This window comes from Coptis chinensis, chromosome 4 (assembly GCF_015680905.1).
Source record: "Coptis chinensis isolate HL-2020 chromosome 4, ASM1568090v1, whole genome shotgun sequence".
Taxonomy (NCBI): Eukaryota; Viridiplantae; Streptophyta; class Magnoliopsida; order Ranunculales; family Ranunculaceae; genus Coptis; species Coptis chinensis.
Window position 1 is genome coordinate 47,549,167 of NC_141459.1, and position 27,936 is coordinate 47,577,102.

Consider the following 27,936-nt stretch of genomic DNA (forward strand, 5'->3'; position numbering starts at 1 on the left):
GTTCTTCTCAGCTGGCAACAATGTCTTGCTTGTGAAGTAGATCGGTTTCTCTGCGTTCTGTTCCTCTTTGAAGAGAATTGAACTGATAGCGAAGTCAGACAGAGCTAGGTACATCCCTAGTGTTTTACCATCAATCGGTTTTGCCAGCACAAGTGGTGTTGTCAAATAGTCCTTGAGAGTAGAGAACGCTTGGTGGCATTACTCGTTCCATGAGAACTATTTGCCCTTCTTGAGAATTTGTAGGAAAGGTCAGCATTTGTCTAATGCTCTAGATATGAATCGATTTAGAGATGCCACCATTCTTGACAGTTTTTGTATCTGCTTCTTTGTTTTTGGGTCGGGCATGTCTAAGAACGCTCGAATCTGATCTAGGTTTGCTTCTATCCCACGTTGTGAGACCTGATACCCCAGAAACTTACCAGAGGACACTCCAAAGAGGCATTTCTCAGGGTTAAGTTTCATCTGAGTTCGCCGAAGTTTGGAAAACACTTGTGTGAGATGATCTAAGTGATCTCCAGCTTTCTTGCTTTTGACGACCATGTCGTATATGTAGACTTCCATGGTGTCACCTAACATGTCTTGGAACATATCGGTGACAAGTCGCTGGTAGGTCGCTCCAGCATTCTTGAGGCCAAACGGGAGGACGTTGTAACAGTAAATTCCTTGCTCTATCACGAATGAGGTTTTCTCTTGGTCTTCTTCTGCTATTGGGATTTGGTTGTAGCCACTGTAGGCATCCATGAATGACAAGAGCTCGTGGCCATAGGTCTCTACAAGTTGGTCGATTCTTGGTAAGGGGAAGCTATCCTTAAGAGTTTTTAGATTTAGGTTGGTAAAGTCCACGCAAAGGTGAACTGTGCCATTCTTTTTTGGGACTGCTACTATGTTAGCGACCCATTCAGGGTAATCGACCTTCCTAATAAAGCCAACTTTTTTGAGATTTTTGACTTCTTCATTGATTGCTTTTTAGAATCTAAGGGATAACTTTCGAAGTCGTTGGCGAGCTGGTTTAGCATTTGGGTTAACATTTAATTTATGACATGCAATATTTGGATCAATTCCAGGCACATCGATGTACAACCAAGCAAAAACATCTTTATTTAATGATAAAAAGCTTACAAGTTGTGCCTTGAGAGTAGGATCAATGTTAGCTCTTACACAAATGAACTTGGGGTCATCCTCAGTTCCTAGGTTGACCTTTTCTTTCAGCTCGGTTTGAGAATCCACCTTAGTGGGTTGAGCGACCTCTGGGTTCTTGGTCTCTTGCGGTGTCTCCTTGATCATAAGGGGTGTGGCGACTTATGGGGTCTGAGCTGCTGGAGGGGCGTTTTTGACCGAGCCCCTAGTGTTTTCCTTTTCCAGTTCGCTTCGTGGGGGTCTTGGTCAAGGTCTTGACCTCAAAGATGAAGTCTTCTGCCAGCTTGGTTTTGGCGATCTCTCCATTGTTTTTAGGGAAGCCCCAGCAGGCTTGTTGACTGAGAGGATCTGGTTGCAATTGTGAGCATCGAGCTGGTTACTTCTGAGCTCCATCATGCATCTGGGGCCAGGGAAGCGTAAAACCTGATGGAGTGTTGATGGCACTGCTTGTATCTTGTGGATCCAATGGCGTCCTAAAATAGCAGTATAGGACGAGTTGAGATCTAGAACGCTGAAGCACGTATTGATGCTGACCTTGTCTTCGTGCGACCCAATTGAGACAGGTAGAATGATATCTCCTATTGGGTCGGCTCGTGATCCGTTGAAGCCATAAAGGGGGCGATTGGATCAATCATGACTGACCTGAGCATGTTCATCTTTTTAAGGTAGAATAGGATGTCGCACGAACTGCCTGGGTCGATCAGGACATGCTTGACAGTCCAGTCGCTGATTTTGACATGGACCACCAAGGCGTCATTGTGTGGGAGACACATCTTGTTGAGGTCGGCCTCAGTGAAAGTGATGTCTCCTGAGTTGTGGGCAATTGCTTGTGGGGCAGGAGCCGCTTGTGAGGAGAACTAGTACACTTCTTGGAGGGTGCCTACCCATCTCCTTTTCTCCCTTGTGGATGTGACAGAGTCGTCTTGGAAGGTGATCATGTTGATCGTTTTGTTGTTATCACTATCAGATGAATGTTGGCGACGATCATGACGAGATCGATCTATAGAGCATCCTCGAGCATGGGAGCGATCTCAATTGTGGTTGCGTGGAGGAGTTCGGTTTCACTCTCTGCGAGCCATGAGCTTGTGGCGCTGGTCGCTATCAGCTATATCAGTATAGTGCTTGATATGGCCAACCTCAATGAGGTCTTGGAGGTAGTGCTTGAGTCGGCAGTATTCGTTGGTCTCATGACACTTTTCTTTGTGGAAAGTGTTGTATGACTTTCCTTGTTTGTCTTCTGGCCATTTTACCTCAGGTCGGTAATAGTCCGTTGTTTTTATTTTCTCCAGTATGTAGCTTGGAGATCTTGTCAGCATAGCGAACTTCGGCTTGCGGTAATGCGTCCCGGTACCGGACTTACGTCCTTGTGGTTTGGGGCGCTTTTTAGGGCGAGGCAAAGGGTGAGATTGTTGCAACTTCCTCTTGTTCACCTTTGTTATCTAAAGCTTCCTGTAGCTTTACATATTTGTACACACGAGTGTACAAGTTTTCCAGTTTTTCAAGACGCTCCTTCATAAGCGACCTGTATAGCCAGGTGTTTTTCCGGATTGCCTTGGCTAATGCCAAGGTTGCAAAGGACTCTTGGAGGTCGCTTTTCTGACGACAAAGTCATGTCTTGAATCGCCCCTAAGAAGGAGCCGGATGATTTCGTCTTTCTTCTGAGACAGCATGAAGAGTGAGTCGACATCGGTTTTCTTACGTCTGTTGTGGACGTAATGATTAACGAACTGGTCGGTTAGCTTCTCGAAGCTATCAATGGAGTTCAATTCTAGTGAGTAAAACCAGTCGAGAGCTCCTTCTTTCAGACTTGCATTAAACAAGCGGCATTTCAAGTAGTCGAACTCTTGCGCACTATAGAGTGCGAGGCTCTGGATGTAGTGAGCTACGTGTTAACCGGGACACGTACTGCCATCATACATCGCGAAGCGCAGCTGAATGAAATCGTGCGGCCGGGGAGGGTTTACTGAGTACTTCCGGTGTGAATGGGGATGCTCGATAAGTTTCAGCATCTTCTAGACGATCTGAGTGGCGTCCTTCTTCACAGTACTCTGGTCGATTTGCTGGGATAGCTCGTTGATTTGCTGGTTCACTTCGTTAATATCGTCCTCAGCGGTGACTCTGTTGGGGTTCTGGGTTGCCACCTGACTTTTGAGTGCGGCATTTTCCCGTCGTAAAAGGGTGATGTTGTCGTTCATGGTTCCCATCTGGGCGGCCATGTTCTTCATTTGTTATTGTAGGTTGTCCATGCTTCGTGGGCTTGAGATTTGTTTGAAGGTTTTTCTGTTTGAAGGGTTGTGAACTCAAGAAATCGAGCCACAGACAACACCAATATAGGAAATTTGGAATGACTGAGATAGGTGATTTGGATTTGATCGAGTTCATATGGATGAACTGCTTACGTATCAAGTTCTCTCTCTCTGGGGGGAAACTTGAATCAGGCTAGACGTAGTTCCTCATCCTCTTTATATAGGCAAGGTGCCCGCGCTTCCTGCTCTCCCGCGTCAGGTCAGATCCAGGTCTTGCGAGCCATGATGGCGAGTTAAGGGCATTTACTGTGATGCGTACCTGAAGCTTCGGTCTTGATGGCAGTCATGAAGGCATGCGTTACTAGCCGTTGTGGGATGGGGAGAGTGTGTGCCGGGGAGATCGCTATCGTGCGAGATCGTCTACTCTACTTGAGTCGCTTTGAAGCGAGCTCTTTGGTCGAGTGCCTGAGATTGATTGGTGGTGACATCGCTCTTGGGAATTGCATAGGTCACTTGCCTGAGTTGAGTCACTATGAAGCAAGCTTTGAAGATGAGGATATGAGATTAGTTGTTAACTTTACTGTGCTGGACACGTGTTTGATATTCATTGGATTGTGAATATTACTCCTTAATTTTTAATATTTAAAATACTATAAAATCTATATAATAAAAAGCAATGGTATGGGGCCCGTAGGGCCTCCATCCAGTGGTTGTCATTGTCTTTTAGCAAGTTGTGACATGGCCGATCCAAGTGTTTGGAGGGTTTGTGCAATTTTGTTAAGTGTAATCAATACCATGAGATCTGTCCAAAAATCAACCAAAAGTCAACAATTGCGGCTGTGCTTATAAATTGTTAGGCTTATAGATAATGGGCAATTGGGATGGCCTTGCAGCTGGGCTTATAAATTGAGTTGTTGCGCCGAATATTTTGCACCTATGATGCGTGTACGCCTTGCGCCGAAGGCGCGACAAGTTGTCGGGGTAGTGCCGTAGGCGCGTCGAGTGTCGGGGTAGTGTCGTAGGCGCGTCGAGGTCTTGCGGGCCATAGGCACGGGCATACCCTAGTATTTTAAAAAATTCAAAAAAAATAAAGCATATTACTCATTTACCAATAATGCTAGACCGACATACTTATTTGACTTACTATTTGGACCTACTGATGTGTCAAAAGTAATAATTATTGATTTACATTACCAACATTATCCAAATGTCGCAAATATATAAAACGTTATTCAAAATAAAGAAAGCGTATTACTCATTTACTTACTCTTGAATCTTGATTACTTTACTTGTTGTATTACCATTTAAGAATTTAAGAGCTTCCTACTTAGTAAATTAGTAAATAAAATCTTTACGATCAAAAGTAAGTAAATCTTATATTACCGTAGGAAACAATGTAAAGTATCAATGAAGATATTGCTAATCGAGTAGTTTTTTTCGTAGTAACTTATGTAACCATTGAATGCTTTGACCCATTCTTCTATTTTTTTTCTTCCGAAATTTTATATCTTTCTGTCGAGACACTTTCTCAGTTGTTCTATCCGTATTGCTGAATGTTTCAAGGAGACCTGATAAAAAACTTTCGTGAAATTTAGTAAAATATTGAAAAGTCATACAAAACTATTAGTAAAATATTGAAAAATCATACAAAACTATTAACGTATATTCACTTATACAGAAACTTTTTGATTCAACGAAAGTTCCGATGGCCACCGAAAACGACTGAAAACGAAAATTTTGTGATACTTCCAGAAATTTAGTTCCTTAAGAGTATAAGCAAGATATTTCGGCTTTCTATTATTCATATCATTGATGTTTATAGTTAAAAGAATACACCTAAACACCAGCTAGTCAGCTACCACCTAATTACAACAAAACTGATGAAACATCTGAACTGACGGATTTTACAAGACTTCATCATTTGAATTTTTTTCTCAAACACCAGCCACTATCTTTTTTTCTTTTTTTTTTCTCTAACAAGAGGGCATAAGAGAAAACAATGCTTCCAAGTTCTACGAGAAAATAGATACATCCCTCTTAGACCTCATGTATTACCATTACTATGATCCTCATTTGCATTCGTATGTGTAACATGTGGGGAAGGTGTGCTATCTGAGGCAGCATCATCGATAGTCAAGTTTGAAACATCTTCTGAGAGGGTGCTTCCATCCTCACTATGTACAGAGGGTGCCGGAGATGATGATTCTGGAGTTGCAGCAGCTTCAGCAGAGGAAGACTCTGGACCTACGGGTTGCTGAAGGCTCCAATACATGATACTGGCCGTAAGTGTCAGGATCATCTTCTGGTTTACCTATCACCAATACAAACAATACCCAACGTGAATTACACAAAAAGAAGATGATTATTTCAAATAAATGAGAACAAAAAATCATACTTCAGAGTTCAGAGATGGTAAACAGAAATATCTCGATCAGCAAAAAGAAAGAGGTTGCACTACATCATAATGCTACATATATAACAAATTAGTATCCTCCTTATGGAGCCCTTACAAGGAATTTTGAAAAATAAAACAAATTTCTGATGGTTATGGTCTTGGCTCAAAACTAATATAGTATGTTATATATAACTCCATAGAAGCCGGAGCACAAATGAAAGTTAACATTAGTCATGCTCTCCTAAATAACATTCTTTGAAGAAATCTTTTATCTAAACCTGATAGAGATATAACTAAAGTATTAAAACGACATTCATACCTCCATGATGTCTTCGGGCAACAAGAAAACTGAACACCCAAGCTTTCTTGCAACACTGATTATGTATGTAGCATTTAAGTTTTTTTCCTCGTCTGCCATTTTCACATCAAAACACAAGATGGGTATTGTCAACAATTTGTGCCTCTGAAACCATATATGCTAGTATAAATATATTAAGTTTGATAATATTGGCTTCTTTACTCATTTTTGGCTCTATGGAAATTTGGCTTGACCAAAAAGAGCGACAGAGATATCAAACTTGATATGAATTTATATCAGGCAATCTAAACCTACCACTTTCACCCTTTGTAACGAGATTCCAGTTAACAACCCTTGGCCCCACCGCGCTAAGAAGCTCAAGGAAGAATATCCCATTTGACAAGTTCTTATCCTGAAAAACACATGCAGCAAACTCAAAACATTGCATCATTAATTTGCAATTTAAGTACAGAAAGTACTCTGTTTACCCTGAAGCTCTCCATTTGAGATGTTCGCCCTGTACTCTTCACCTTAGTGTTCGCCCACCCTAATATATCTGCATCTGTCATCTCCTTACCTTTCGAGTGGAATCTCAAATTTTGAAGAAGTTGAAGCATATTAAATCTCATCAACTGCCAAAGGAATGCTGAAAGAAAGAACAATCCTTCAACTGCGAACTAAATATATTTATATGGAAGATATAGCTAAAATGTGTGAAAATAACATTTATTTCTGACAATGTAATACCATAGTCAGGAAGGAATGGCCCACATCTTTGTATATAGGAAATCCAAAAATATAAAATAATCTTAAAAATAAGTGGGAAAGATAAGATCCTAATACTAGTCTATTTGTAATTGTTTTTCTTTTATTAATACTAGTCTATTGGATTTGAAGTGCATCTCCTTCTTATATATACAACTGACATGGGTGAAACAAGCCCAAGCTCTCTAAGCTAATATTGATTATGGATTCACAATTCAGTAGGATTACATATTGGTTACATAATTACTGAGACTCTAATAACATAGAACTTATTAAACTCTAGGACATCTAGTCCAATTGGTGGTGAGTGGAGAGCGCCAAGAACTTATATATTGTTATGCAAGACTTTCAATGTCCCATGTGGGACTAAACTAAACATTTCAATATACCCCCTTATGCGTGGCGTTTCTTCAGCCTAAGACATGGACAAACGACAACAGACTTTGATAACGTAGGGCCAAACACAATAGCCTACTCTGATACCATATAAAACTCTAGGACATCCAACTCAAAACCAATTGGAGATGAGTGGAGAGGCCCAGGAATTTATATCTTGTTATGCAAGGCTTTCAAGGTCCCATGTGGTACTAGACTAAACATCTCAACAGAACTTTATATATACCTAGACTGTACCAGTTCAAAATCAAAAAGTTTCCACAAAGTATGTGCATGTTTGGTTTGTGAGTTCCGCAGTTATTCCACATAGCCCACAACATGTGGAAAGAAAATTGCAAAGAACAGGGACTCTTAACACTAAACGAGAAGTGACACTTAACATGCCAATGAATGTGATCACTTTTCAATAAAAATAAATCGATATTGCATCTGTACATACTTAACTAGAAGTTCTACGTTCCTTTATAGAAGTGGCCGCTTTTTCAAAAACGTATTCTTTTATTTTCTCAAAGGCTCATTCCCAAAAAATATATGCTAAAAGGATTTCCGATAAGGGTTATTTTCAGAAAGAAGAAACGGTGTATCTGATGAGGAAATGATCTGTAATACCTTTATATATGTATGAAGTATTGTACCTTTAATTAGACTATTTGTGAATTGTACTTCACCAGCTTATGGCCCACCAGGGAACAACATTTCGCAATTAGCATTATGAAAAATGCTGATTAATGCTATATAATGAAGCATTTGGAAAAAAAAACACGGTTTAGGAAAACCTTGACCAAGTTATTTGCGATGCAAAAAAAAAGGTTACAATTATTTAGGGATGACCCTCTAGTTGCAAGATTCAACGGCTACGAAATGAAGTTTTTTTTTCACGTGAAGAAGCATTACCGTTGAATCTTGCAACTGGGGGTTCTGCCTAGTATTTTGAAAATGGGAGGTCATTCTTATTTGCAACTAGTAATGGGGTGTCATCCCTAACTAACCCAAAAGGTTATTTCACTTATTTGCAATATAAAATTACTCTCATGGGAGGCAAGCACATACATTAAGATAAGAAGTCTTAGATATGAGACCTTTTCGGCTGGACAATATAATTTTGGTATGTTCACAACTGTACTTTTGCAGTTTGTACTCATTATTCGAGAACAGTCAACTATTCATTACTGGGGTATTATCTCCCAAACTAGATAAACAGGAGCAACAACTGAACGTTGTAAGATAGGTAAAAAAATTCTTAATGCTCCTCTGACATGCACTCCATGTACGGTTGTTGAATGTACTCTATACTTGGTTTATTATAGTAAACCAGATAAAGTTATCTGGGGACACCTTTATATAATATTGGATTCCCATGTTTACGCGCATTCGATGATTTATACGACTTGTTAAGAACTGAAATTTTGGGTGATTTTTAAAAGATGAATTGGATACCAAACTGATGTAGATTTAATTGGCCGAAGCTGCTTACACGTTCAACACAAATATATAAACATAAAAAAACTCTACTACTTCAAAGAAAACCGTAAAGTTTCCTCTTATTAACTCAATATCAAATAACATCCAAAACTACTTTGAAACCATGCGGCTGCAACTAATGGAAAAATTAGAGAAACAACAAAAGAATAACAGGAGAACGCCTACAGATGCCTACATGTGCACAGCCATGAGGCACTCCTACTGCCCACATCACAGATAGTACGACATAACAGACTCTTTTATTAACAGATAATAATAATAATAATAATTGTTCAAAATGTCTTGAACCTTAGAAACGAAAAACCAAATATAGCTTCCATATATGTTATTAAGTATTTTGCACGAAAAGAACAGACTAACTAGAGTGAAGAACTCTTACCAAGTATGAGCTTTTTATTTCCTTGTACAATATCATTTCCAGCTACATTAACCAAGGAGAACTTCAACTGCTTCCCAATCCTAACAACTTGGTTGCAGTTCTCTACTTTCCTAAATGGCATTTTAATGGGAGGCTTAGATGCTTGCTTCCAATTAACTGCACCTGGGGACACTTTGTCAAGTACTTCCAAGAGAATCCATCTGAAGAAGTAGATTACAAGATAAGAAAGACCGAGAAATGATAATGTTGCAGAGTGTTACATATCAAAATGGAACACTCACCCATTTCTGACATCCTCAAATACGTTATTCACATATGAAACAATTCCAAGACTATTTATCCACAGTCTAAAGCATCTTTCTTCCCTAGATGATTGTACATCTTCAGGCATCATCTCAGCAAAAGAGATTTTTTTACTTTCCGTTGACAAACCATTCCTGCAAGGAGAACAAATGAACGCACGTTACATGGACAAAATATACCTGCTTCTTATATAGGAGACTTATATATATCTATATATATATATATATATATATATATATATATATATATATATATAACTCCTAATAAATATAAAACATAGGAGACAGAAGAGTAGAGATAGCCACAAACCACCCAAAAATCAGTAGAATAAAACTAAGTTGTAGGCAATATATAGAATGAAAATGTCAGAAACATAGCAAGTAAAGAACCAAGCTTTTTTGCATCAAATGGAAACATTCAAAAACTTTTTTTTTGTCTGTGATGTGATAAAGTCATAGTATTACAAGTAATACGCCACATAGCAAGGAGCTATGGAATGGCCAAGAACTCTTTATAGTACAAGGTTATCCAGATTAAAAATGAAGTCTTGGCAGGTCACCCTTTTGAGCATGGGTAGCACGCATCCAATCACATAACTCCTCTTTGATCCCTTATAGTACCTTGTGTACGTATTTTTCTAGTTACTCAAATATCCTCGAGTTCCAAACAATGGAGGGGGGTGTTCGAATCCATGATGCCTTGATAGAAAACGGTGACAGTATAAGTTTCCGCCACGGTTTAAGGAACGATGAGCAGTAAATTTCCCAAATATCCTTCAAAAAGGCACAAGTAAGAAAGTGATGATCCACACTCTCCTCACTCACATTGCAAAGTGGACTAACATTTTAGCTCCATACCTCTTCTATTCAAGAGGTCAACGGTTTTAATTCTCCCCAACAAAAGAAATCCACTTATAACGAAATCGAGTCCATCCATATTTTTTTGTAAGGAATCATTAATTATCTCTTCACCTTCTAGATTGTGCAAAGCATACTTTTTGGCCAAAACATGGTAGAAGGACCTCACCAAGAACTTCTCTTAATGGTATAAAAAAGTATTCAATTTCCCAATCATTTAAGCTTCTTCTTAGAGTCACAATAAGACTTCTTTTTAGTATGACAAACACAAATGAAGGGGTTTCAAAACCATTCATTGAGACAGACGTCCAATTACCTGTTCAGCTTAAAGGAAAATTAAAGGAAGATCCATAAAGTGCAAGTCATCACGTATATACAGGGCAAATGTTACAGGTAGAGCTTCAATGTGTCTTCATTTTCTCTCTTCATATTTTTTTTTTGTTATTTGAGTTGTTGGTAAATTAACAAATTCCATCTGTTCCATCAAGAACCAACTACACTATATGTAAGAGTCCAACATGATAGATCAGTTCATCCCCAGTAACTTTTTTTGTGATATAGCATGACATTCAAACTGCATAGGGATTAAAATAGATACATCTAATTGATATACACAGCATCAGAGGAGCAAAAAGGCAAACTTTCTCCTTTTTCTTCTCTTGGTTTTCACAATAAGAAGGCAAACAAGCCCTACAATAAGATATATGACACAGACCTCCGCCTCAACACTAATGTACTGACCACCATTACAACAAAACACTGCCCTAGTGTCCAAAGATACAAACACACAGTATTAGGTACCCATGAAATCATGGCCTTTAAAAAGTCTCTACTGCTGCAGCTAGCAACCTCAAATTTGATGGTGCCATGAATCCACATCACCCAAAGGAGTCCCATACAACCCGTGCACGGAACTTAGATTCTCAGAAACATGGTCTAAAAAGATGCACTTTTGGGCTTTCGCGCACTGAGGCTTAAGCGTTGGCAGTATAATGTGAGGTTTCAGCATTGAGACGCTGTAAGTCACTAAAGCAAGGGATGACCCCACCCGAGACCAAACAAAATCGACTTTTTTTTCATTTTTTTGTTTGCTTTACAATTTTACCCCCAATCCCCAATAACTCACTTAAATGTTTAAAGAAAAATATTAGATCATGTTTTGTCCATCAAAACATCTCATTAATAGAAACAAAAAATTTCCATTCTCAAGCCCTATGTTCCCCCTTCTACTATTTAAAACCTAAGAAACTAAAATCTCTTCCAATTTCAATTCCGTTTCTTTCCAATTTCGAACGATGTTCTAAAGACAAATCCACTTCAATTACACCAAGAAACCAAAAGTTTAGTGTTCTCTTTGTGGTATGTCCTTACCATTCGGTTTCTGCTCTTTTTTCTATTTTGTCTCCATACATGACTGCTTCTGCCACAAGATAAACCTATAGCCTCAATTCTTTTTAGTATTCTCTCTACGGTATGTCCTTACATATTCGGTTTCTGCTATTTTTTCTATTTTTTCTCCATACATGACTGCTTCTGCCACAAGATAAACCTATAGCCCCAATTCTTTTTAGTATTCTCTCTGTGGTATGTCTCCTTACATATTCGGTTTCTGCTCTTTTTTCTATTTTTTCTCCATAAATGACTGCTTCTGCCACAAGTTAAACCTATAGCCTCAACACTTTTGATCTTACTCACACAAACCGTCCCGTACCCCCTTTTCTCCCGCTTTGAAATCGTGCTTTCGCGCTCTTCTAGTAAAAGCTTGATTTGGAAAGCCCGATCCCAGAAAGACAAACCACGCTCTAAGAGAAGTTCTTGTCTCTAGCTAACTATAACTTAAGATTTCAAAAATTATGATAACAAACACCATATAACTGTGTTATACGGTAAGAAGAGGTTCGAAATTGTTCGCTATAGATCTTGAGAACTGAAATTGGGGTTGAAATGAGGATGCAAGAGTGGTTTTCTGAGAAATTTACAGTTACCAAATAACTCAACAAAGATTAGGCGGTTTTCCTAACCAAATCATATGCTATGAGGAGAAAAGGGAAAGCGTGGGAAGTTGTTTATGTGTTTGATGTTTTTGTAATTCTGTCTTTTGTGTTTGCTGACCATGGTTTTCGTCCACAAGTGAGAGACCATGGTTAGTGGTTTATGTGTTTGGCGACCAAGGATTCTGTTCCAAAAGTAATTTTCCTTGCTTTGACCATGGTACAGTGCTTTTGGAGCTTGTGGTGTTAGACATACAATTCCAGGTTCTAATAATTCACTAAATTGGTTCCAAGAAATCTTATTAAATTATTTCAATGCTATTACACTGCTAAAAGTGTTTGATTTTCAATGTATAATGAGATTTTGTCTATAGCATATAACATGTATGTCCGTACATAGGCGCTTTCTAATGTGGAGCTTCTCCAGTTAGGCGCTCTAGCGTTCCCACTTCCCCCTCGCTCCCGCTTCACGATGTCATGACTAAGCTTTTTATTAATCAGTAATTTCATTCAAATAGTAAATTGTTTCTCAGTTTTCTGGCCATTTTTTTCTTTTTTCTGCCTCACGCCTCATAGAGACTTGGCGCCCTGAGGCTGTTTTTATCCCTTCTGTTTTTTGCACTTCTCAGAAGAATATATTTGTTCTCTTAATAGACCTTACAAGATATCCAACAATCTAGAGTAACAGAATAGTTACACACAGTGAAGACAGAAGATTCATTGCAAGATAATAATAAAACAATCCTACTAAAAAATATGAGCTAAACTCGTAACCAAGAAATAGTTATGAGACGGGTCCTTGTCAAATCACGATGAGAACAGTACCAAATCAAAATGAATGTAAAACGTGAAAGTTTTGTCCAAAGAAATTCAAAGAAATCTAATCTGAACAACATCTACATTGTAAACTTGGTCAAATAAAGTTTGTACCTCGATATAATCTATACCACAACTCTAATGAGAAAAAACACAAAGGAAAAGGAAAATTTGAGCAAAAGAAATAGCATGTGCATTCTCACCGATGATGGAATATATGTGCAACAAATGCGAGATTCAGATTAGGTGAGCCTTCAACCATGTCCTTTGGAGTTATGTACTTTTTGCAATTCATTTTTTCTGCGTGATCAAGAATAAGTTTCGCCCTTTCAGTAGGATCCTTGGTATCCAGAGTAGTTGGACTACAGTGCTCTGGTGCAAGAACATTAAGCAGGTAAGCATAAGCCTCTCCATCCTGCAGGCACATAGGTTGATGACATTACTACGCAGCAATGGTAGAAATGTCAAATTATCGTTCGATAACTGCAATCTGCGTGAATATTTGTTTTACAATTCCCCAATTGGAATTAGATCCCCCACTCCTGTGAAATCCAAAGTATGCTTAGGCCTGCCAGGGCTCTAGGATCACCCCCAGAGCTTCCCGCTTAGGCCTTGGCATGCCTCTAAGTGCACCTAAGCTCTCCCTATCCCCTAGTCAGTCCCTGCATCTGCCGCTTCCACTGCATAGCCTCACTCAAGACCATTGACACTAATCCTTTATACGAAAAGCTCCAATTGTAATCTAATGCAATGAAAAATCCCATAGCAATGCCACTCTCACAATTATCAGAAAATTTTGTAAGAAATAATGGAGGAAATAAGTTATTTTTGTGCTTTCAAGAGTGTCAGTGTTTAAAATCTACTTGGAACTAAGAGTATTTTTGAAAAGAATTTACAACAGAAGCTAGAAAGAGGTCTGGAAGAAATCACTTTGTGGTTGCAAGTGATAACAGAAGGAGGCAGTTATAAAAGGGAACTAGTGATTATTAGAAATCAAAGAATTAGACTTCTGTTCAACACGACAAAACTCCACACATCCTCCCCACTCTCTCTCATCCTCTTTTCTGGATTTGGACAACCTGAAATAAAATCTATGTTCTTTCGTTGATCAATATAAATATAAGTACAGAAATTCTTCTACCTTCACATCAGAAGAGAAGTTATTGATGGTTCTCTTATAGCCTGCTTTCTTCAAATGGAAATTCATCCATCGTAGCAAAAGCTTCTCTGGGGATAAAGTCATAAGCTCCTCTACATCCTGCACAAATCAACATCAGGCAAACAGTACATGGTACTTTACTTTCTCTTTCCACATCCTCTATGGAAAAAGAACAGTAAGAAACACAAATACCGGTCCAAGTGAAAAAAAAAAAAACTCCGCGAAGATTAAGCTAAAAGGAACCAAAAAGAAAAAGGAAAAGTAAGAGCCAATGCAGCTTCACCTTGCTGTCATCTACCAATTCCACCAGTTGAGGTGTCTTCTTTAGGTTGAGATCTGCTAAAAGTTGAATCTGGTTTTTTCATCACACACAAATGCAACAAAATGTCAAGTATCAAGGGAGCGAATAGTCATACTTTGATTCCATAGTGTCTATCATTGATTTAATATTTTGAAGAAGCTTACTGACAAGCAATTCAAAAGGGCACCTTTATAATTTGAGAAATCAAACCAAGCACCAGATGGGGCTGTACAAAGAAAAATGAACATACATCAGCAACCATATATTCCATCCTAACAACTACAGAGACGGAAAAATGGAACTAGCATCAACTCACCCTTGCTTCAATCAAATCCTGGGTTCCAATGTTTACTACTGTGCAACCGATAGCCTTTGCAGAGTTGAGACAAAGAGTATGATTTTCATTCCTTTCCCACGGATTAAGTACCCTTTTGGTGTTGATAGCTCGTTCATCTATTGTCCCAGGTACTGCAACATTTATCAGCTTACTGCATACGCCATGAAAAGCATCAGAAACCACCAAAACCTTTTACCTACATTCAAAATCTAGTAGAAAAATGCCATATACTACAGTGCATATGTACCATAGGAGAACACCGTCTTTCACGAGGTTGAATAGATCATTTGTAGATTGATTTAATGGGAGATACTTCTTTAAAAATGGGTCCTCTCCAAGGTAGCTATTAATATGGGCAACATAAGAAGACTTCTCTGATTCACTAATGGTATGCAAAAGTGTTGTTGTAGTGGCCTTAAGAAATGTTGACGATGTCTTTGAACCACCTTGTTTGCCCGTCGCTTGAGCTTGCAAATTCAAATATGCCTACACCAACATTCATAATATATCATCACTATCCACAAATTAAAGTACTTAAAGTTAACGTAAAAGCTCAAACATGAGTAGAAAACTAACCCGAAGGAAAGCTTCAAAATCAACCTCCTCACTCATATCAGAAGTCGACTCACCCAATATATTAGTAATCTCCTCCTCACTAAATATCTGACCAAGTGTCTTCAGTTTCGTCATTACGGGCGCCAAATCTCCCACCGTAACTTTCCCCAACTTACTCCTCAATGTCACAAACTAAATCAAACACATCCCACATATCCACAATCATACATACAAAACAAAACAAAAAATACTACATCTCAAATCAAAACAAACACTTACATTGGAATTAAGCGTACGTAGTTCAACTTGAGTAAATTGGCTTTGAAGCCATGGATCGGAAACATGAACACCAACAAAGCTTGACATCTTTGTCAGTGTGTTTTGCTAAAAAATTGGCAATGCCAAATGAAAATCCACACCAAACTAATCCCTCTGCTTAACAAACATTACCAATTCAAGATCTCAGATCCAAATTCCAAACAAACAAAGTATATTAAGGCTTAAAACACTAAAAAAAACTAATGTCCTACTTGTAATATACTATTAATAGGAAAAATAACAAATATTTACTATGCAAAATTGTAAATTTAAGATGACCAACCTGTTAAATTCGGAAATAATGTGTTTTTGAGATTCTTTCTTGTTTTTCAAGTGTTGTTGAAATGAAATTAGTTAACAAGCTTTTTATTAGGGTGTGAAAATGTTATGGTAAAAAAATGGAAAAAAGAGACATAAATTTTTTTTACCTTATGTTGTTTTCTTTGAAATTGTTGTAAAAGAGTTAAAAAAACAAGTTTTGTGGATTTGGATGGAAAGAGATGATTGCGTCAAATATTTGAGAGCTCTAAATATTGATGACAAGTGGTTGACATGCAAGTATTTGGTGTCTTAATAAAACCCATTTTTAGGGGTCCCACTGACTGTTTAATTTAGACTTTTAGAGGAGGGGTATGTGAATCAGTTAGCCCTCTTCTTCCTTGGCCTGAAAATCCTAGTTGATCTAATAATGCAGGCTAGTCCCAAAATGAGTCACTACTAGTGGATTGTTCCCAGTTAAATCTTCCTCTATCCTGAGTTGGCTAAGTTCTATTGCCCAAATGGGACTAATCTAAACTCGGGACTGATTCGGTTAAGTAATGATCAACAAGTTTTATATAAACTCAGGCCTCATTCAGTTTAAGTTTTTATCAACAAGTTTTAGGTGTGATATTGAAATCGTTGTATATATGAAACAGTGCGCAAGACCCACATATCAATCAAATTATAAATTAAGTATATTAGACTTTAGAGTTTAGACCCACATACCACTTGGGCTCTTGTGCTTGACAGTCTGGGTTGGTCTTATTGCAAATTGGTACATGTATATTGGGCCTACCTTGACTCGAAAAATAAATAAATAAAAGTGGGCTCGCCCACCAGCTAGCATTTCCTGGTATCTGGGTCCATAGTCCATACCCCAAAGGTCTCGGTGTCCAACAGTCTTAAAACAAGGACACTCCTCCAGGCTCCAGCATCGTTTGACCCATGGACACTTGAACAGTCTTGTGACACTTTTAGGTTGAGCGTGTCTGCCCTTAGTTTTGGGGACCCAAAACAAGCTCCCAAACTGGCCCCAGTAACTCAGGGCCACCCCTTTGTTGAGTGACTTAGATATTTGCATCATTAGATGCTAATTGTACTGTAGGTATTGAGTCATTGTAATACCTCTATCACGTATTGTACCTAATGATATTGGTTACTGTGTATCATACTTTTTTGCAATACAGAATATCACAGATGGGGTGGTGTTCATGATACATATCCAAATGGAAGGCTCTACGGATTAAGGACTTCCTTGAGACTCAGGCGACAACATTCACAAAACAGAGCACAAGACACAAAAATGAAAAGCTGTAGTACACCAGCATAAAAAGCACTAGTCCCACAAGATAAGAACACACCAAAAGCAATTAAATTAAAGAAATAAGCAATTCTGAAAGTACCATAACACTCAGGAGAATAATGAGCAGCAAATGAAGGTAGTGATAAAAGAAAAGGTTAACAAGTAATTCAACAAACTTTTTCTACTTCAGTCTCCTTTACAAATGGTTTGCAAGCTTGTCTTAAGAAACAAAACCAAACAATGAACAAATACGGAGGAGCTACTTTCAGCCCAGTCTCAACTCAGAGACATACTTCAGAACAATATGATTTTCTTTTAATAAATGGTAATCACCAATGGCTTTCCAACTTTCTGGACATCTGGCACTCCGTTGCACTAAAAATTAGTCTAAGGTAGGATATGAACATGCTCAATGATTGAAAGTGGAAATGGGAGTGAGGTATGTTCCAATATCCACGATAGAGTGATGTACGAGTTCTTGGTTTAAGATGACGCCCATTCTTTCCGGATATCAAATGTGTAGTTAATCTCCAAGTAGCATTTGTTGTCATCATCAATAAACTGAACACAACAAGAGATATAGTAAGACATTTACATAAGACAAGGCGGATAGAAGAATAACTATTGAATTAATTATCAAAAAACAAAGAAATAGTAACTACTGAATTTAGTATATGACTTGAAGATGCATCATCCCATGTTAGGCAAATTAGCAATTGATTTCGTGTCCTTGACAGTGCTAATTGGAAGTTAACAGAAAATATACTATAGTAACCACTGGATGGGACAGAGTTAGCTATCAAATTTTCATTATAAAGTTATAATCCTTAAACCAAAAAACCGCCTGATTTTAGTGTCAAAGTGTCCTTGCAAGTCCAAAACCTCTTCGGTCAGGGCTTTGAGATCAACATCATCAGTAGTTCTCAGTCTCCCTAAGATCCTGGAATATGGATGGACAATCTTGTCAAATGGACTATGCACAAAAAATCACATTCGGAAGAAATGGAAGCATTACCATTTTAGCCTATCTTAGAGTTAGCTTGGACAATACCCCTAGGCCTGTCACAGCAACTAAGTTCTCAGGAATGAATAAAGAGAACATGTACAGTACATTTTTTTGAAGATGGGCCACAGGTACTTTTTAATAATACAAATATTGTTGTCTGCTACTTTAGAGGGAAAAGCCTCGGGTTAGAAAACAAACTCAAGACCCTTGGTAAAAAGTACAGGACTTGATTTGAATCCATTATAGAAGATGTCTTCACTCTTCAATATGAATGGCCCATATACGAATCGGGACTTTCCAAATGTATGGCTAAGACTGTTATATAATCATAAAGCTAGTGAAGAGCTCATTAGGCGACCCACAAATTAAAGTTTAGACCTCTCAAAAATGGTCTACCTCAAACTTTAGCATTAAGTACAGAACTCCAGACAAGAAAGGAAACAAGAGGAATTCAAAATTCTCAGTTACCGACAATTTACTCTGGAAAATAACTATATAAGTATACATAAATACAATGAAGTCCTTTTGAAGTTCATAATGAACAATTAACTGAAGACAGCACAAGTCAGTAAAGGTGTATGACAGACAGACAGACATCTAGGCAGCATATTTAGTGTTTTTTCATGATTGATTAAATGTTTATTATGGTTAATAACTGTCTAACTATAGTTACAGCTGTGGTTATTAAACGACAACATAATAGCATAAACACTTGGCTATAATCTGAGAACTTCAGATCATTGTAAACAAATTTTCCACATTGAGATCTCATCTATACTCAATATTTCTATAGTTCGAACAGTAACTGACAAGACAAACAAAGCAGTACTGCGCTCACTCCGAAGAACTCATGCAATGGGTTTATCATGATTCATACTACTACCCTACAATGAGGTCAAGGTTTGTAAGGACCATTAGTGCATCTGAATTAATGATGAGCATTATCGTCATTAATAATTGCGTTATAATGATCATATAGGAAAGAAAATGTAAACACTGCCAAGTGCCAAATGAGCAATGACATCCCTAGATGCTTAAAAAGCCACCATCTATGTGTATTCAAAACTAAATTATACACTCAATCTAGTGAATATCTGAAAAAGTAGAGTGCAACTTTATAAGAGCCTTCCAACGACCATTCTTTCCCAATGTCAACACTTCCGACTTCCAACTTGAAAATATTATTTGGAGTAAATATTGTAATCATGATATGTAACTAGATTATAAATTCCACTTTCTCTCTTTTGCCATTTAGGATAACGCTCACTTTGCCGGAATCTATGAATATCCAATACAATGGAAATTGCTGAATGAGAATAAACATATTTTACTTGGGGATGTATGCATGTTCATAAAACAAATGAGTTTAGGACCTTATTTCTGTTAATTCGGTCCTAAGTTACACGGACACAGGTACGTGTATTGGTATCCACATGGAAAATTATCAAAAGTCAAGGAACATAGCCTTAAATATGTCCGTGTGTCATATCCGACATGGCTAAGGGGATACATATCCGACATAGTTCTTGTTTTTTTGGAGAGTCAATGTTAGGTAGTTTCTGTCACAACTTGCATTACATTTCCACATTTATGTTTATACACACATTACTGTGCACATGATACAGATATAATAAATATACATATATACACACAAAAATATTTTAGCTTAATTGAAGTATACAAGGCACTATCAAGGTAAAAGTAATGTAGTTAAGTTACCTTCGTTCTAGCGGAATATGAACCTCTAGCAAAAATGCCAGAAGGAGTAGTCTCTTCTGGCATCACATGTGTGTAAGGTTCTTCCTGTGGACTGAAAACTCCAAGCATTTCTTTCGTGTTGTCCACTGATGAATGAAGCATTTGAAAGACACATAGAAAGGATCAAATACAGAACAGAGTCTCTTTGTTGAAAGTGCGAAGGAAAGAAATAAACTTACCCTTCACCCCAGTTTTCCAAACTGTGTTTGTGTATCTTAAACCAGAGACAATGTTGTTGGTGACCTTAAAAGAGAACTTTAGGTTATAACGGCTGCCTTCTTTCAGTGTAAACCACAAACCCTTAGGCTTTCCTGTTTCAGGAACTGTAAGGACAAGATTGGGTCTGCCAGGGGAGAGAATTGCAAGGCTAAGGATCTTAACTTCTGGTTCTAATGTTTCTGCATATAACACATAAAATGCAGAAGGATGAAATTTTATTAGAAGCAAATCATAACCACTACTAATGAACACGAAATTAAGAATCCAACACAAAACTAATTTATTCATGAAATAAAGTAAAACTTAGTGAAAACACAAATTTTTCAAGGACTTGTCATTCCCACATATAATAAAAATATTTTTATCTTTTTATTGTAACGAGTGAAGTGAGTTTCTTGCGCTTGGGAGATAAAACATTGTTTGTGTCTCTTCCTCTCGTCGTCCTTCAATCCCTCTTCTCTCACATTTAATTTTACATTCCTCCCCCTCTGTTCTCTTTCTTTCTTTTCACCCCACCACTTCCTCTTTCCTTTTCTCTTTTCATACTCCCCAAAGCCAAGTTCTGTTCGTCCTCTCCTCTATTCTAATTTCTTTCGTTTTGAAGAGAATCATGCAAAATCCAGCCACTAAAACTACTTGATTGGTCTAAGGTTTGATTTTTAAAGAGAACAAAGTAAAATCGGCAAAGATTGGCGAGTTCACTCACCATCTCACTATTTGCAGGTTCATTTCCCTGAGGGCAATTACCATGTTATTAACCGAACGAAACTTTAATACAACCTTTTCTGATCCCGGCCTAAACCCTTAAACCCCCACTCCTCTTTTCTTAGTCTAAATGTTACATTTGTTCCTACCATAACAAAATGGATTAAAAATATCAGAAATAAAAAAATTAACTTGGGAATCACCTTGTCCTTTTAATTTGAAAACAGAGATAATGTATGAACTTTATAATCATTATAGTCTCTTAGATCCAACTCTTGACATATTCTCTCAAAATCAATTAGCCAATTAAAGCATATAAATAACAATGCACAAACATGGGAAAATGAAAGAAAATTATTGATATATACCTCCAACAGAATTCATATCAACTTGTCCAAGAAGTTGCTCCTTCCATCTCCTCAGACTCTCATCTTCCTGGGAACCAATATAAATAAGTAAAATACAACAATATATTTCAAAAATGTACAATTAACAATTATTATTATTTAGAAAAATAAAACACACCTTATCCTTTTCAAGCTGTTCTTTGAGAGTACATTGAGGACCCAACTCAATCTTCCTCTCCTCATCATCATCATCTTCTTCCTCAGTTCCAAAAAGAGAAGCTTCACTCATTTGTCTACTTAGTTTCTCTTCTTCTTCCTCATCAACAGTCTCTGGTGGGTTTGTACTACTACTACTACTTGTTATTTCACCTACACTCTTATTCTTCTCATCAAACCCCATTTTCTTGCCGGAACTTGAAACTGCCCCAACAGCTAAAGACATCAACAACAACTCATCCAAAAAAAAAACAGTCAAACAAGAAGAAAAAAGACAAAAAGTGAGCTTCTTTCTTTATTCCAAACAAGAATGCACAAACAAAAGTGAGCCACAGCAAGAAAGAAGACAAAGGAAGAAAATGTTAATGGTGTTGAGCTTGTGAAGGGGAAGAAACAGAGAGAAAGAGTTTTGGGAAGAAAGTGAGGAGGGGGTAGAAAAGGTCGTGTGGTGATCCTGAATAAATGAGGTGTTGTGTTAGATAGATTGATTAGAACGTGAAGCTCACTTTGTTGGCACTTACATCCACGTAGCTTATGCCATGATTTAAGGTTACATACAACCATGATTGAATGGATTTATAGCTGTTGTTGTTTGACCACTTCTTTGGGATCTGTAACATCCAACTTATATTAGGTTGTCTTGGTTGGCGTGGCCGCATGGACCATGGGTATCCAAATATTGGAACCAATATGGAAGTTGGTCTGAAGTTTGGATGCAGCATTGTTGAAACCATAGTTTGTAATGAAATTGGTAATTAGATACTTTGTTGATTTATATAGAGGTTAAGAAAAGTATGTTTCATTTCATTTATTAGTAAGTGTTTATCTGCTTTTTCAAAGGTGTGGGGGAATAAAAAAATTTCCAATCCAAGCAGTCTTTTAGGAGTGATGGATTTAATGTACTCATGAATTAGTGTTATGCAAAACATACGGACTAGAAAACATAGCTTTGTAACAAAATGCCAGCTTGGGATAAATTTCCTGGACAACTTTTCATGACTAAATAGAGTTTCATAGTGATTCAGCTATGCTCCCTCTAGCTTGCCATGTGTTAGATCAGAGTTTGAAAGCATTCCGGGGTGACACTGTCCGCCTGTTGGCTAGAGTTGCCTATTCGGTAGACAACAATTAATTAATCAGACATATAACTGTTCGGGACCCTCTCTTATCAGCAATTTAACCAACTAAAGTAAAGAATCACGAATACAATTTATAGGTGCAAGTGACTCACGGAATTGACATACTAAAATTAAAGAAAATATGCACGCGCGCTTCTTTACAACTCATGTGATGAGAGGGCAAATCAGCGTATGCTACACCGTTTGAATTTTCTTTTTCTGCACTTTGACCTCTTTATGTCTAAAGCGCCTGTTACACTGGTGGTGATAGGTGCAATTTTAGTTACATCTGCAACTTACCAATTAGAGCCTTAGGGTTTGCCCCTAAGACTGTACTATAACCTATGATTTTGAAGCTTAAAAGACAAGTTCTGTTGATCACAACATAAAAGATTAGTGGTTCCACAAGATATAAAGAAAAAAAACAGAGAATTGAAAAAGAAAAGACACAAATCACAATAGCAACTTTACTGGAAAGATTAGTCATGATGAATCGACAGACGTGATAGAAAAAAGATAGTAGTTATCCAATAAAATCCATTATCTGCACTTGTTTCGAATTATGCGTCCTTTACAAATGGTTTGCAAGCTCATCCAAGTGGAAGAAAAATTTCACATGAGGTGCTACTAACCAAGTCTGGATTCACAGACATAAAGGTAAGAAAAGCGAAAAACAACATCTTTGGGAGATATTATTTTCTAATCTAGTAGTGGGTAACCAGTTAGCCACCATATCAAATACCAACTTCTTGGTCTTGTCACACTCCATTGCTCTTAAAAGTTGAAACTAGTCTCAGGCAGAATATGAATTCGCTCAGTGATTGAAAGTGGGGTAGGACTGTTCTAGAATGTAGAAGAAGTCATGAAGGATGAATAACTCCTGAGCGAGCTTGTGTCGTATGGGTTCTTGGTTTAAGATGACGCCCATTCTTTCCGGATGTCAAAAGTGTAGTTAATCTCCAAGTAGCATTTGTTGTCATCATCTATAAACTGCATACAGAAATAAAACAAGAAACACAAATAAGGTTTTAAGAGGCAATTGGAAACGTCAAGCCAGAGCAGAGTACTAGAAATTACGAAAAATATTTAATGGATTGAAGATTCATTCTCCTATGTTCCTAACTTCCATAGGCAGCTTGGGCTAAGGCAAACAGGAAGATCTTGACCTTCTAAGCTTCAATACTTGGATTACTAACTGTGAGGGGAAATCTAGTCCACACAATCTTTGAAGCCATTGCCAACAGTTTCCAGGCTTCCTGTAGTGCTAATTAATTTTGTGTCTATGGTTGCAAACTTGCAATCATTGGACATCTATGGGAAAGATCCTACAATAAGCATCTGGTGCGACAGAGACAGGTTTAGGATTTTCACATATACTACATCTAAAATACCAACTGTCTCCAGCATAGCAAGGCGAACAATTATTCAAACCATATGGACAAAATTTTCCTAACTACTAAGATGCACAACAATTCAACTTCGAGAGTAAAAGACTGTTAGAATTATAGATCCATAGAATTAGCTTAGACCATGCATATCCCTGTTAGTAAGTCTTACCAATTAAATATCTGTCTAATCAATTAGACAGAGCACGTGAAGTACTTGTACTAGAATACAGGGATAATAGGTAATTTCAAAGAACCTAAGCAAATGTTCTCATGGAAAAGCTTATGGTAAAAAGAAATAAACTAAACAACCTTGGTAAGCCTGTCAAGATTCAGAGCACTATAGTGAGTCCCTAGAGTGCAGAATTTTGTCTTCAACATGGAATGGCCTACATAAGAATCATGATCTCCAAAATGTCTGGTAAAGATTGTCTGATCTGTATAAAGTTAATGCACAGCACAATGGATTGAGAGGTGGACCACAAATTAAATAGTTTTAATGTCCCGCAATGATTTACTCCAACTATAACATTAAGAACATGCAATGGAGTGTTCTACATCCAGAAGAAGGGGAACATGAAAGAAAGAAATAATCTTACCGACAGTTTTCTGTGTGTGTTTTGCGCAAGTGAGTTTTAAGAATGCAGGGACACCTTGAACCTCTCCCCCCTCCCTTCTCTTAAAGTTTTGAGCTCTGGGTAATTCGTATCCTTTCCTTATCATGCATGCACTACGAGCATGCTCCAATAAATTCTTATTATCTTTGGCTTTATCAGCGTGGGGACATAGTTTGTAAGGGGGCATTATGACACCTTAAAAATGATGACCATAACCTCACATTACAATCATAGTTTTCGTCTGATGTTATTTGCAGATTCTTAACTGGTTGGTGAATCATAACCAGCATTCAGATCTTGTCATCTTGGGTTTGAGTCTTGTCCCACAGGGCGTGGGTGCCTTTCCTAGTCGATGTAACAACCGAAATAGTAGATAGTGACTGGATCTAGAATAACCATTCTTTAAATTCATAATTAATATGGATGCCTTTCTTCTATTAAATAAACTTCACTATTAGTTCTACCATTTCACTTTCTTTCTAAAATAATTCAAAATTTGCTGAAATTCGTCAAAAAGAGAAAAGAAAAAACTGAAACATAACATTGCAATATCTATCATAATGGGCAATGAAAGTTAACAGGTTGTACTCATGGAAGTATGCATGACCTGTGTCACATACTTGGCAGTCAAAATTAAAACTGGCAATACCAATCAATACTCGTTAGTCATATCTATTTCAACACACACATACGTACACTGCGAGCAATAAACACACGCATACAAATACATAAATGTAGATATTGACATAGTGACATACATGAAGTGAGCAAGTATACAAGGCCATATAGAGTAAAATTATTGTGGTCAAGTTACCTTTGTTCTTGCTGAATATGATCCTCTAGCAAAAAGGCCAGAAGGAGTAGTCTCCTCTGGCATCACATGTGTGTAAGGCTCATCCTGTGGACTGTAAACTCCAAGCATTTCTTTTGTGCTGTCCACTGAATGAAATTAACTTAAGATCAGTACTTAATCAAGGGTAATGATCTGAGCGAAGAAAGATATAGAACTTACCCTTTACACCAGTTTTCCAAACTGTGTTGGTGTACCTAAAACCAGAGACAATGTTGTTGCTAACTCTGAATAAGAACTTTAGGCTGTAATGGCTACCTTCTTTCAGTGTAAACCATAATCCCTTGGGATTTCCAGCTTCGGGAATTGTAAGAACAAGATCAGGTCTACCAGGAGAGAGAATTGCAAGGCTAAGGATCTTTACTTCTGGTTCTAATATTTCTACAATCAAATGTAACAGGCAAAAGAATGCAGTTCATTAGAGGGTATGTATAATCCACTATCAAGAACAAAAAACTATCCAAATTGACAAGAATATATTGCACAAACTTAGTATATAATCATAATAAATGAAGAGCCACTATTAGGGCACAAACTTCAATTTCTCCCCCTTTCTTGTGTGTGACAAATTGAGAACAGATATGAGCCAATTTCTAAAATTTTGCAGAACAGTTAAATAAATTTATAGTTGATCCCATTTGTATGCATAGTTTCTTAACAAATTCAACTAGTGAGAACAACAATGCAGCAAACAATATCAAATCTTATTGTAAAAAAAAAAAGGGAATAGAAAATGAGCAATACCTCCAACAGAATTCATATCAACTTGTCCAAGAAGCTGCTCTTTCCACCTCCTCAAGCTCTCATCTTCCTAAGCTCAGTCCAAAAATCGCCAAAAAATTAGCAAAACAGAAACTTCAAAATTTTACAAAATAACCAAAAGTACATAATGTAATGTTTGCAGACCTTATCTTTTTCAAGCTGTTCTTTAAGAGTGCGTTTAGGACCCAATTCTAATTTTCTTTCTTCATCCTCCTCTTCTTCCTCAGTTCCAAAAAGAGAAGCTTCACTCATTTGTTTGCTTAACTTGTCCTCCTCTTCTTCACCAACATTCTCTGGGTTTGTACTACTACTTGTTCTGTCACCTACAATCTTATTCTTGTCATCAAACCCCATTTTATTGCTAGAACTTGAAACTGATCCAACAACCAAAGACATCAACAACAACTCATCAAAACAACAATTACCCAAGGACTTAAGTAATGCCCACAACTTAGAAAACTAAAAAAAAACAGAACCCCACTTAGAAAAGCTAGACACAACCAAGAACCCAAGTACAAAAGTGGGGAACAGACCTCTCTAAGCAAGAGAAGCCAGGAAAGAAAAGAAGAAAATGTTGAAAAGAAGACAAAGGAAAGAGTGGTTGGTGTTGTTCCCAACCTTTGTGTGAAAATTGTTAATGTTTGAACCTCTCAATACGAGGAAAGAGACAGAGAATGATGGGTAGTTCTGTAAAAAATAGTCAGAAAAGGTCATGTGGTGATCCGAATATAGGAGGAGATCGTGAAGGTCACTTGTTGGCACTTACATCATGCATGCATGCCATGATTAGGGTGTACAACTATAGCTGGTCGTTTGACCACTTCTTTATGGGATCTCAAAAACAAAGATAGTGCTTGGGAAACTTTAATATTTTGTTGAACCCTCCTATTAATGGTCTATCCCTTTTTCTTCCAGAAGCAATGTCTTCTCCCTCCAAGCCACACAGATCCATACATATCCCAAACTCTCATCTCTGCCCCTTTCCTCAATAACACCTCCATTTCTTGACATTCTTTTCCATTTCTTGACATTCTTTTCATTGATTCAAACTTAGATTTTGGCCATATGTACCCTGCAAGAGACATTGGAACAGTACCATCAGAATGACAATAGCGTTGTTATAAGCTTCTCTCTATTCACCCTTCCATGCCCGGCCTTCATAACTGCACAGTTTTCACCTTGCATAAGATCGATGATCTTGTGATGGCAAGAGATAAATAAAAAGTAAATTAAAAAACCAGTAATTATACTGAAAAACAGATTTTTTTTTTTAATCACTCACATCATCAGGGTGCCTATGCTATTGATATCAACGGATTTAAGCGTTTTTATTTTGTTTTTACTTCACGCCTTGGAATTGTATCCTTCCCAACCCCTACGTTACATTGCCCAGGAATTCTGATGGCTGATGCAGATCTGCAGAATGCTTTGTAGGGGTTGACACAACACTACAAGTCTACAACAGACTAAAGAGAAAACAGTCGTACGAATTTTATCATAACATCCCTCTATATTGGCTGTAGTCTCGTGATGTCATAATACCTATTTTAGTTTAATCCACAATTCATGTAGTTTTTAACACTACTCAAAGATCCGGAACCAATTAGCTATCCACTCACGAATCCCTCCGTAAGGCTGAGTACAATGGCTCTCT

General features: G+C 37.6%; 3 protein-coding genes across 10 annotated transcripts; all 3 read right to left on the reverse strand.

Moving 5' to 3' along the window:
- Window positions 1-5,154: 5,154 nt before the first annotated feature.
- Window positions 5,155-16,300, reverse strand: LOC147503747 (fimbrin-4-like). 4 transcript variants are annotated; one of them, XM_086556976.1, is made up of 15 exons: window positions 16,164-16,300; window positions 15,697-15,849; window positions 15,439-15,609; window positions 15,110-15,348; window positions 14,842-15,013; window positions 14,713-14,751; window positions 14,508-14,576; window positions 14,207-14,323; window positions 13,269-13,480; window positions 9,380-9,535; window positions 9,099-9,298; window positions 6,565-6,722; window positions 6,392-6,488; window positions 6,098-6,189; window positions 5,155-5,694 (listed from the first exon to the last, which is right to left on the reverse strand). In XM_086556976.1, exons 2-15 carry the CDS (start codon window positions 15,781-15,783, stop codon window positions 5,428-5,430), a joined length of 2,076 nt encoding a protein of 691 aa, XP_086413102.1. In that variant the 5' UTR covers window positions 15,784-15,849; window positions 16,164-16,300; the 3' UTR covers window positions 5,155-5,427. The 4 variants fall into 4 exon arrangements, with proteins under 4 accessions (XP_086413102.1, XP_086413099.1, XP_086413100.1 ...); XM_086556973.1 differs by having other exon boundaries at window positions 16,019-16,276; XM_086556974.1 differs by having other exon boundaries at window positions 15,697-15,852; window positions 16,019-16,276.
- Window positions 16,301-17,346: 1,046 nt separating this feature from the next.
- LOC147503748 (rho GDP-dissociation inhibitor 1-like) lies at window positions 17,347-22,289 on the reverse strand. The gene is made up of 5 exons (XM_086556978.1): window positions 21,513-22,289; window positions 21,356-21,422; window positions 20,243-20,461; window positions 20,025-20,149; window positions 17,347-17,860 (listed from the first exon to the last, which is right to left on the reverse strand). The coding sequence occupies exons 1-5, from the start codon at window positions 21,774-21,776 to the stop codon at window positions 17,783-17,785; spliced, it is 753 nt and encodes a 250-aa protein (XP_086413104.1). The 5' UTR covers window positions 21,777-22,289; the 3' UTR covers window positions 17,347-17,782.
- Window positions 22,290-23,171: 882 nt separating this feature from the next.
- On the reverse strand, window positions 23,172-27,762 carry LOC147503749 (rho GDP-dissociation inhibitor 1-like). 5 transcript variants are annotated; one of them, XM_086556983.1, is made up of 7 exons: window positions 27,565-27,762; window positions 27,049-27,354; window positions 26,427-26,656; window positions 26,265-26,331; window positions 25,683-25,901; window positions 25,485-25,609; window positions 23,172-23,658 (listed from the first exon to the last, which is right to left on the reverse strand). In XM_086556983.1, the coding sequence occupies exons 3-7, from the start codon at window positions 26,634-26,636 to the stop codon at window positions 23,581-23,583; spliced, it is 699 nt and encodes a 232-aa protein (XP_086413109.1). In that variant the 5' UTR covers window positions 26,637-26,656; window positions 27,049-27,354; window positions 27,565-27,762; the 3' UTR covers window positions 23,172-23,580. The 5 variants fall into 5 exon arrangements, with proteins under 5 accessions (XP_086413109.1, XP_086413106.1, XP_086413108.1 ...); XM_086556980.1 differs by having other exon boundaries at window positions 26,901-27,354; XM_086556982.1 differs by lacking the exon at window positions 27,049-27,354 and adding an exon at window positions 27,379-27,445.
- Window positions 27,763-27,936: the final 174 nt, after the last annotated feature.

Bases quoted from the DNA above. Each gene is read 5' to 3' on its own strand.
- LOC147503747 (XM_086556976.1), bottom strand. From the start codon at position 15,783: ATGTCAAGCTTTGTTGGTGTTCATGTTTCCGATCCATGGCTTCAAAGC. The intron at 15,014-15,109 runs GTACATATGCAC...TGGCGTATGCAG, and splicing joins AAAGACGGTGTTCTCCTATG to TAAGCTGATAAATGTTGCAG. The intron at 6,190-6,391 runs GTAGGTTTAGAT...TGAAAATGGCAG, and splicing joins CGTTACAAAGGGTGAAAGTG to ACGAGGAAAAAAACTTAAAT.
- LOC147503748 (XM_086556978.1), bottom strand. From the start codon at position 21,776: ATGTCTTTAGCTGTTGGGGCAGTTTCAAGTTCCGGCAAGAAAATGGGG. The intron at 20,462-21,355 runs GTATATATCAAT...TGTTATATGCAG, and splicing joins TGATATGAATTCTGTTGGAG to AAACATTAGAACCAGAAGTT. The intron at 20,150-20,242 runs GTAAGTTTATTT...TTCATTCATCAG, and splicing joins TTGGAAAACTGGGGTGAAGG to TGGACAACACGAAAGAAATG.
- LOC147503749 (XM_086556979.1), bottom strand. From the start codon at position 26,678: ATGTCTTTGGTTGTTGGATCAGTTTCAAGTTCTAGCAATAAAATGGGG. The intron at 25,610-25,682 runs GTAAGTTCTATA...AATTTCATTCAG, and splicing joins TTGGAAAACTGGTGTAAAGG to TGGACAGCACAAAAGAAATG. The intron at 23,659-25,484 runs GTAACTTGACCA...TTCTGTATGCAG, and splicing joins CATATTCAGCAAGAACAAAG to TTTATAGATGATGACAACAA.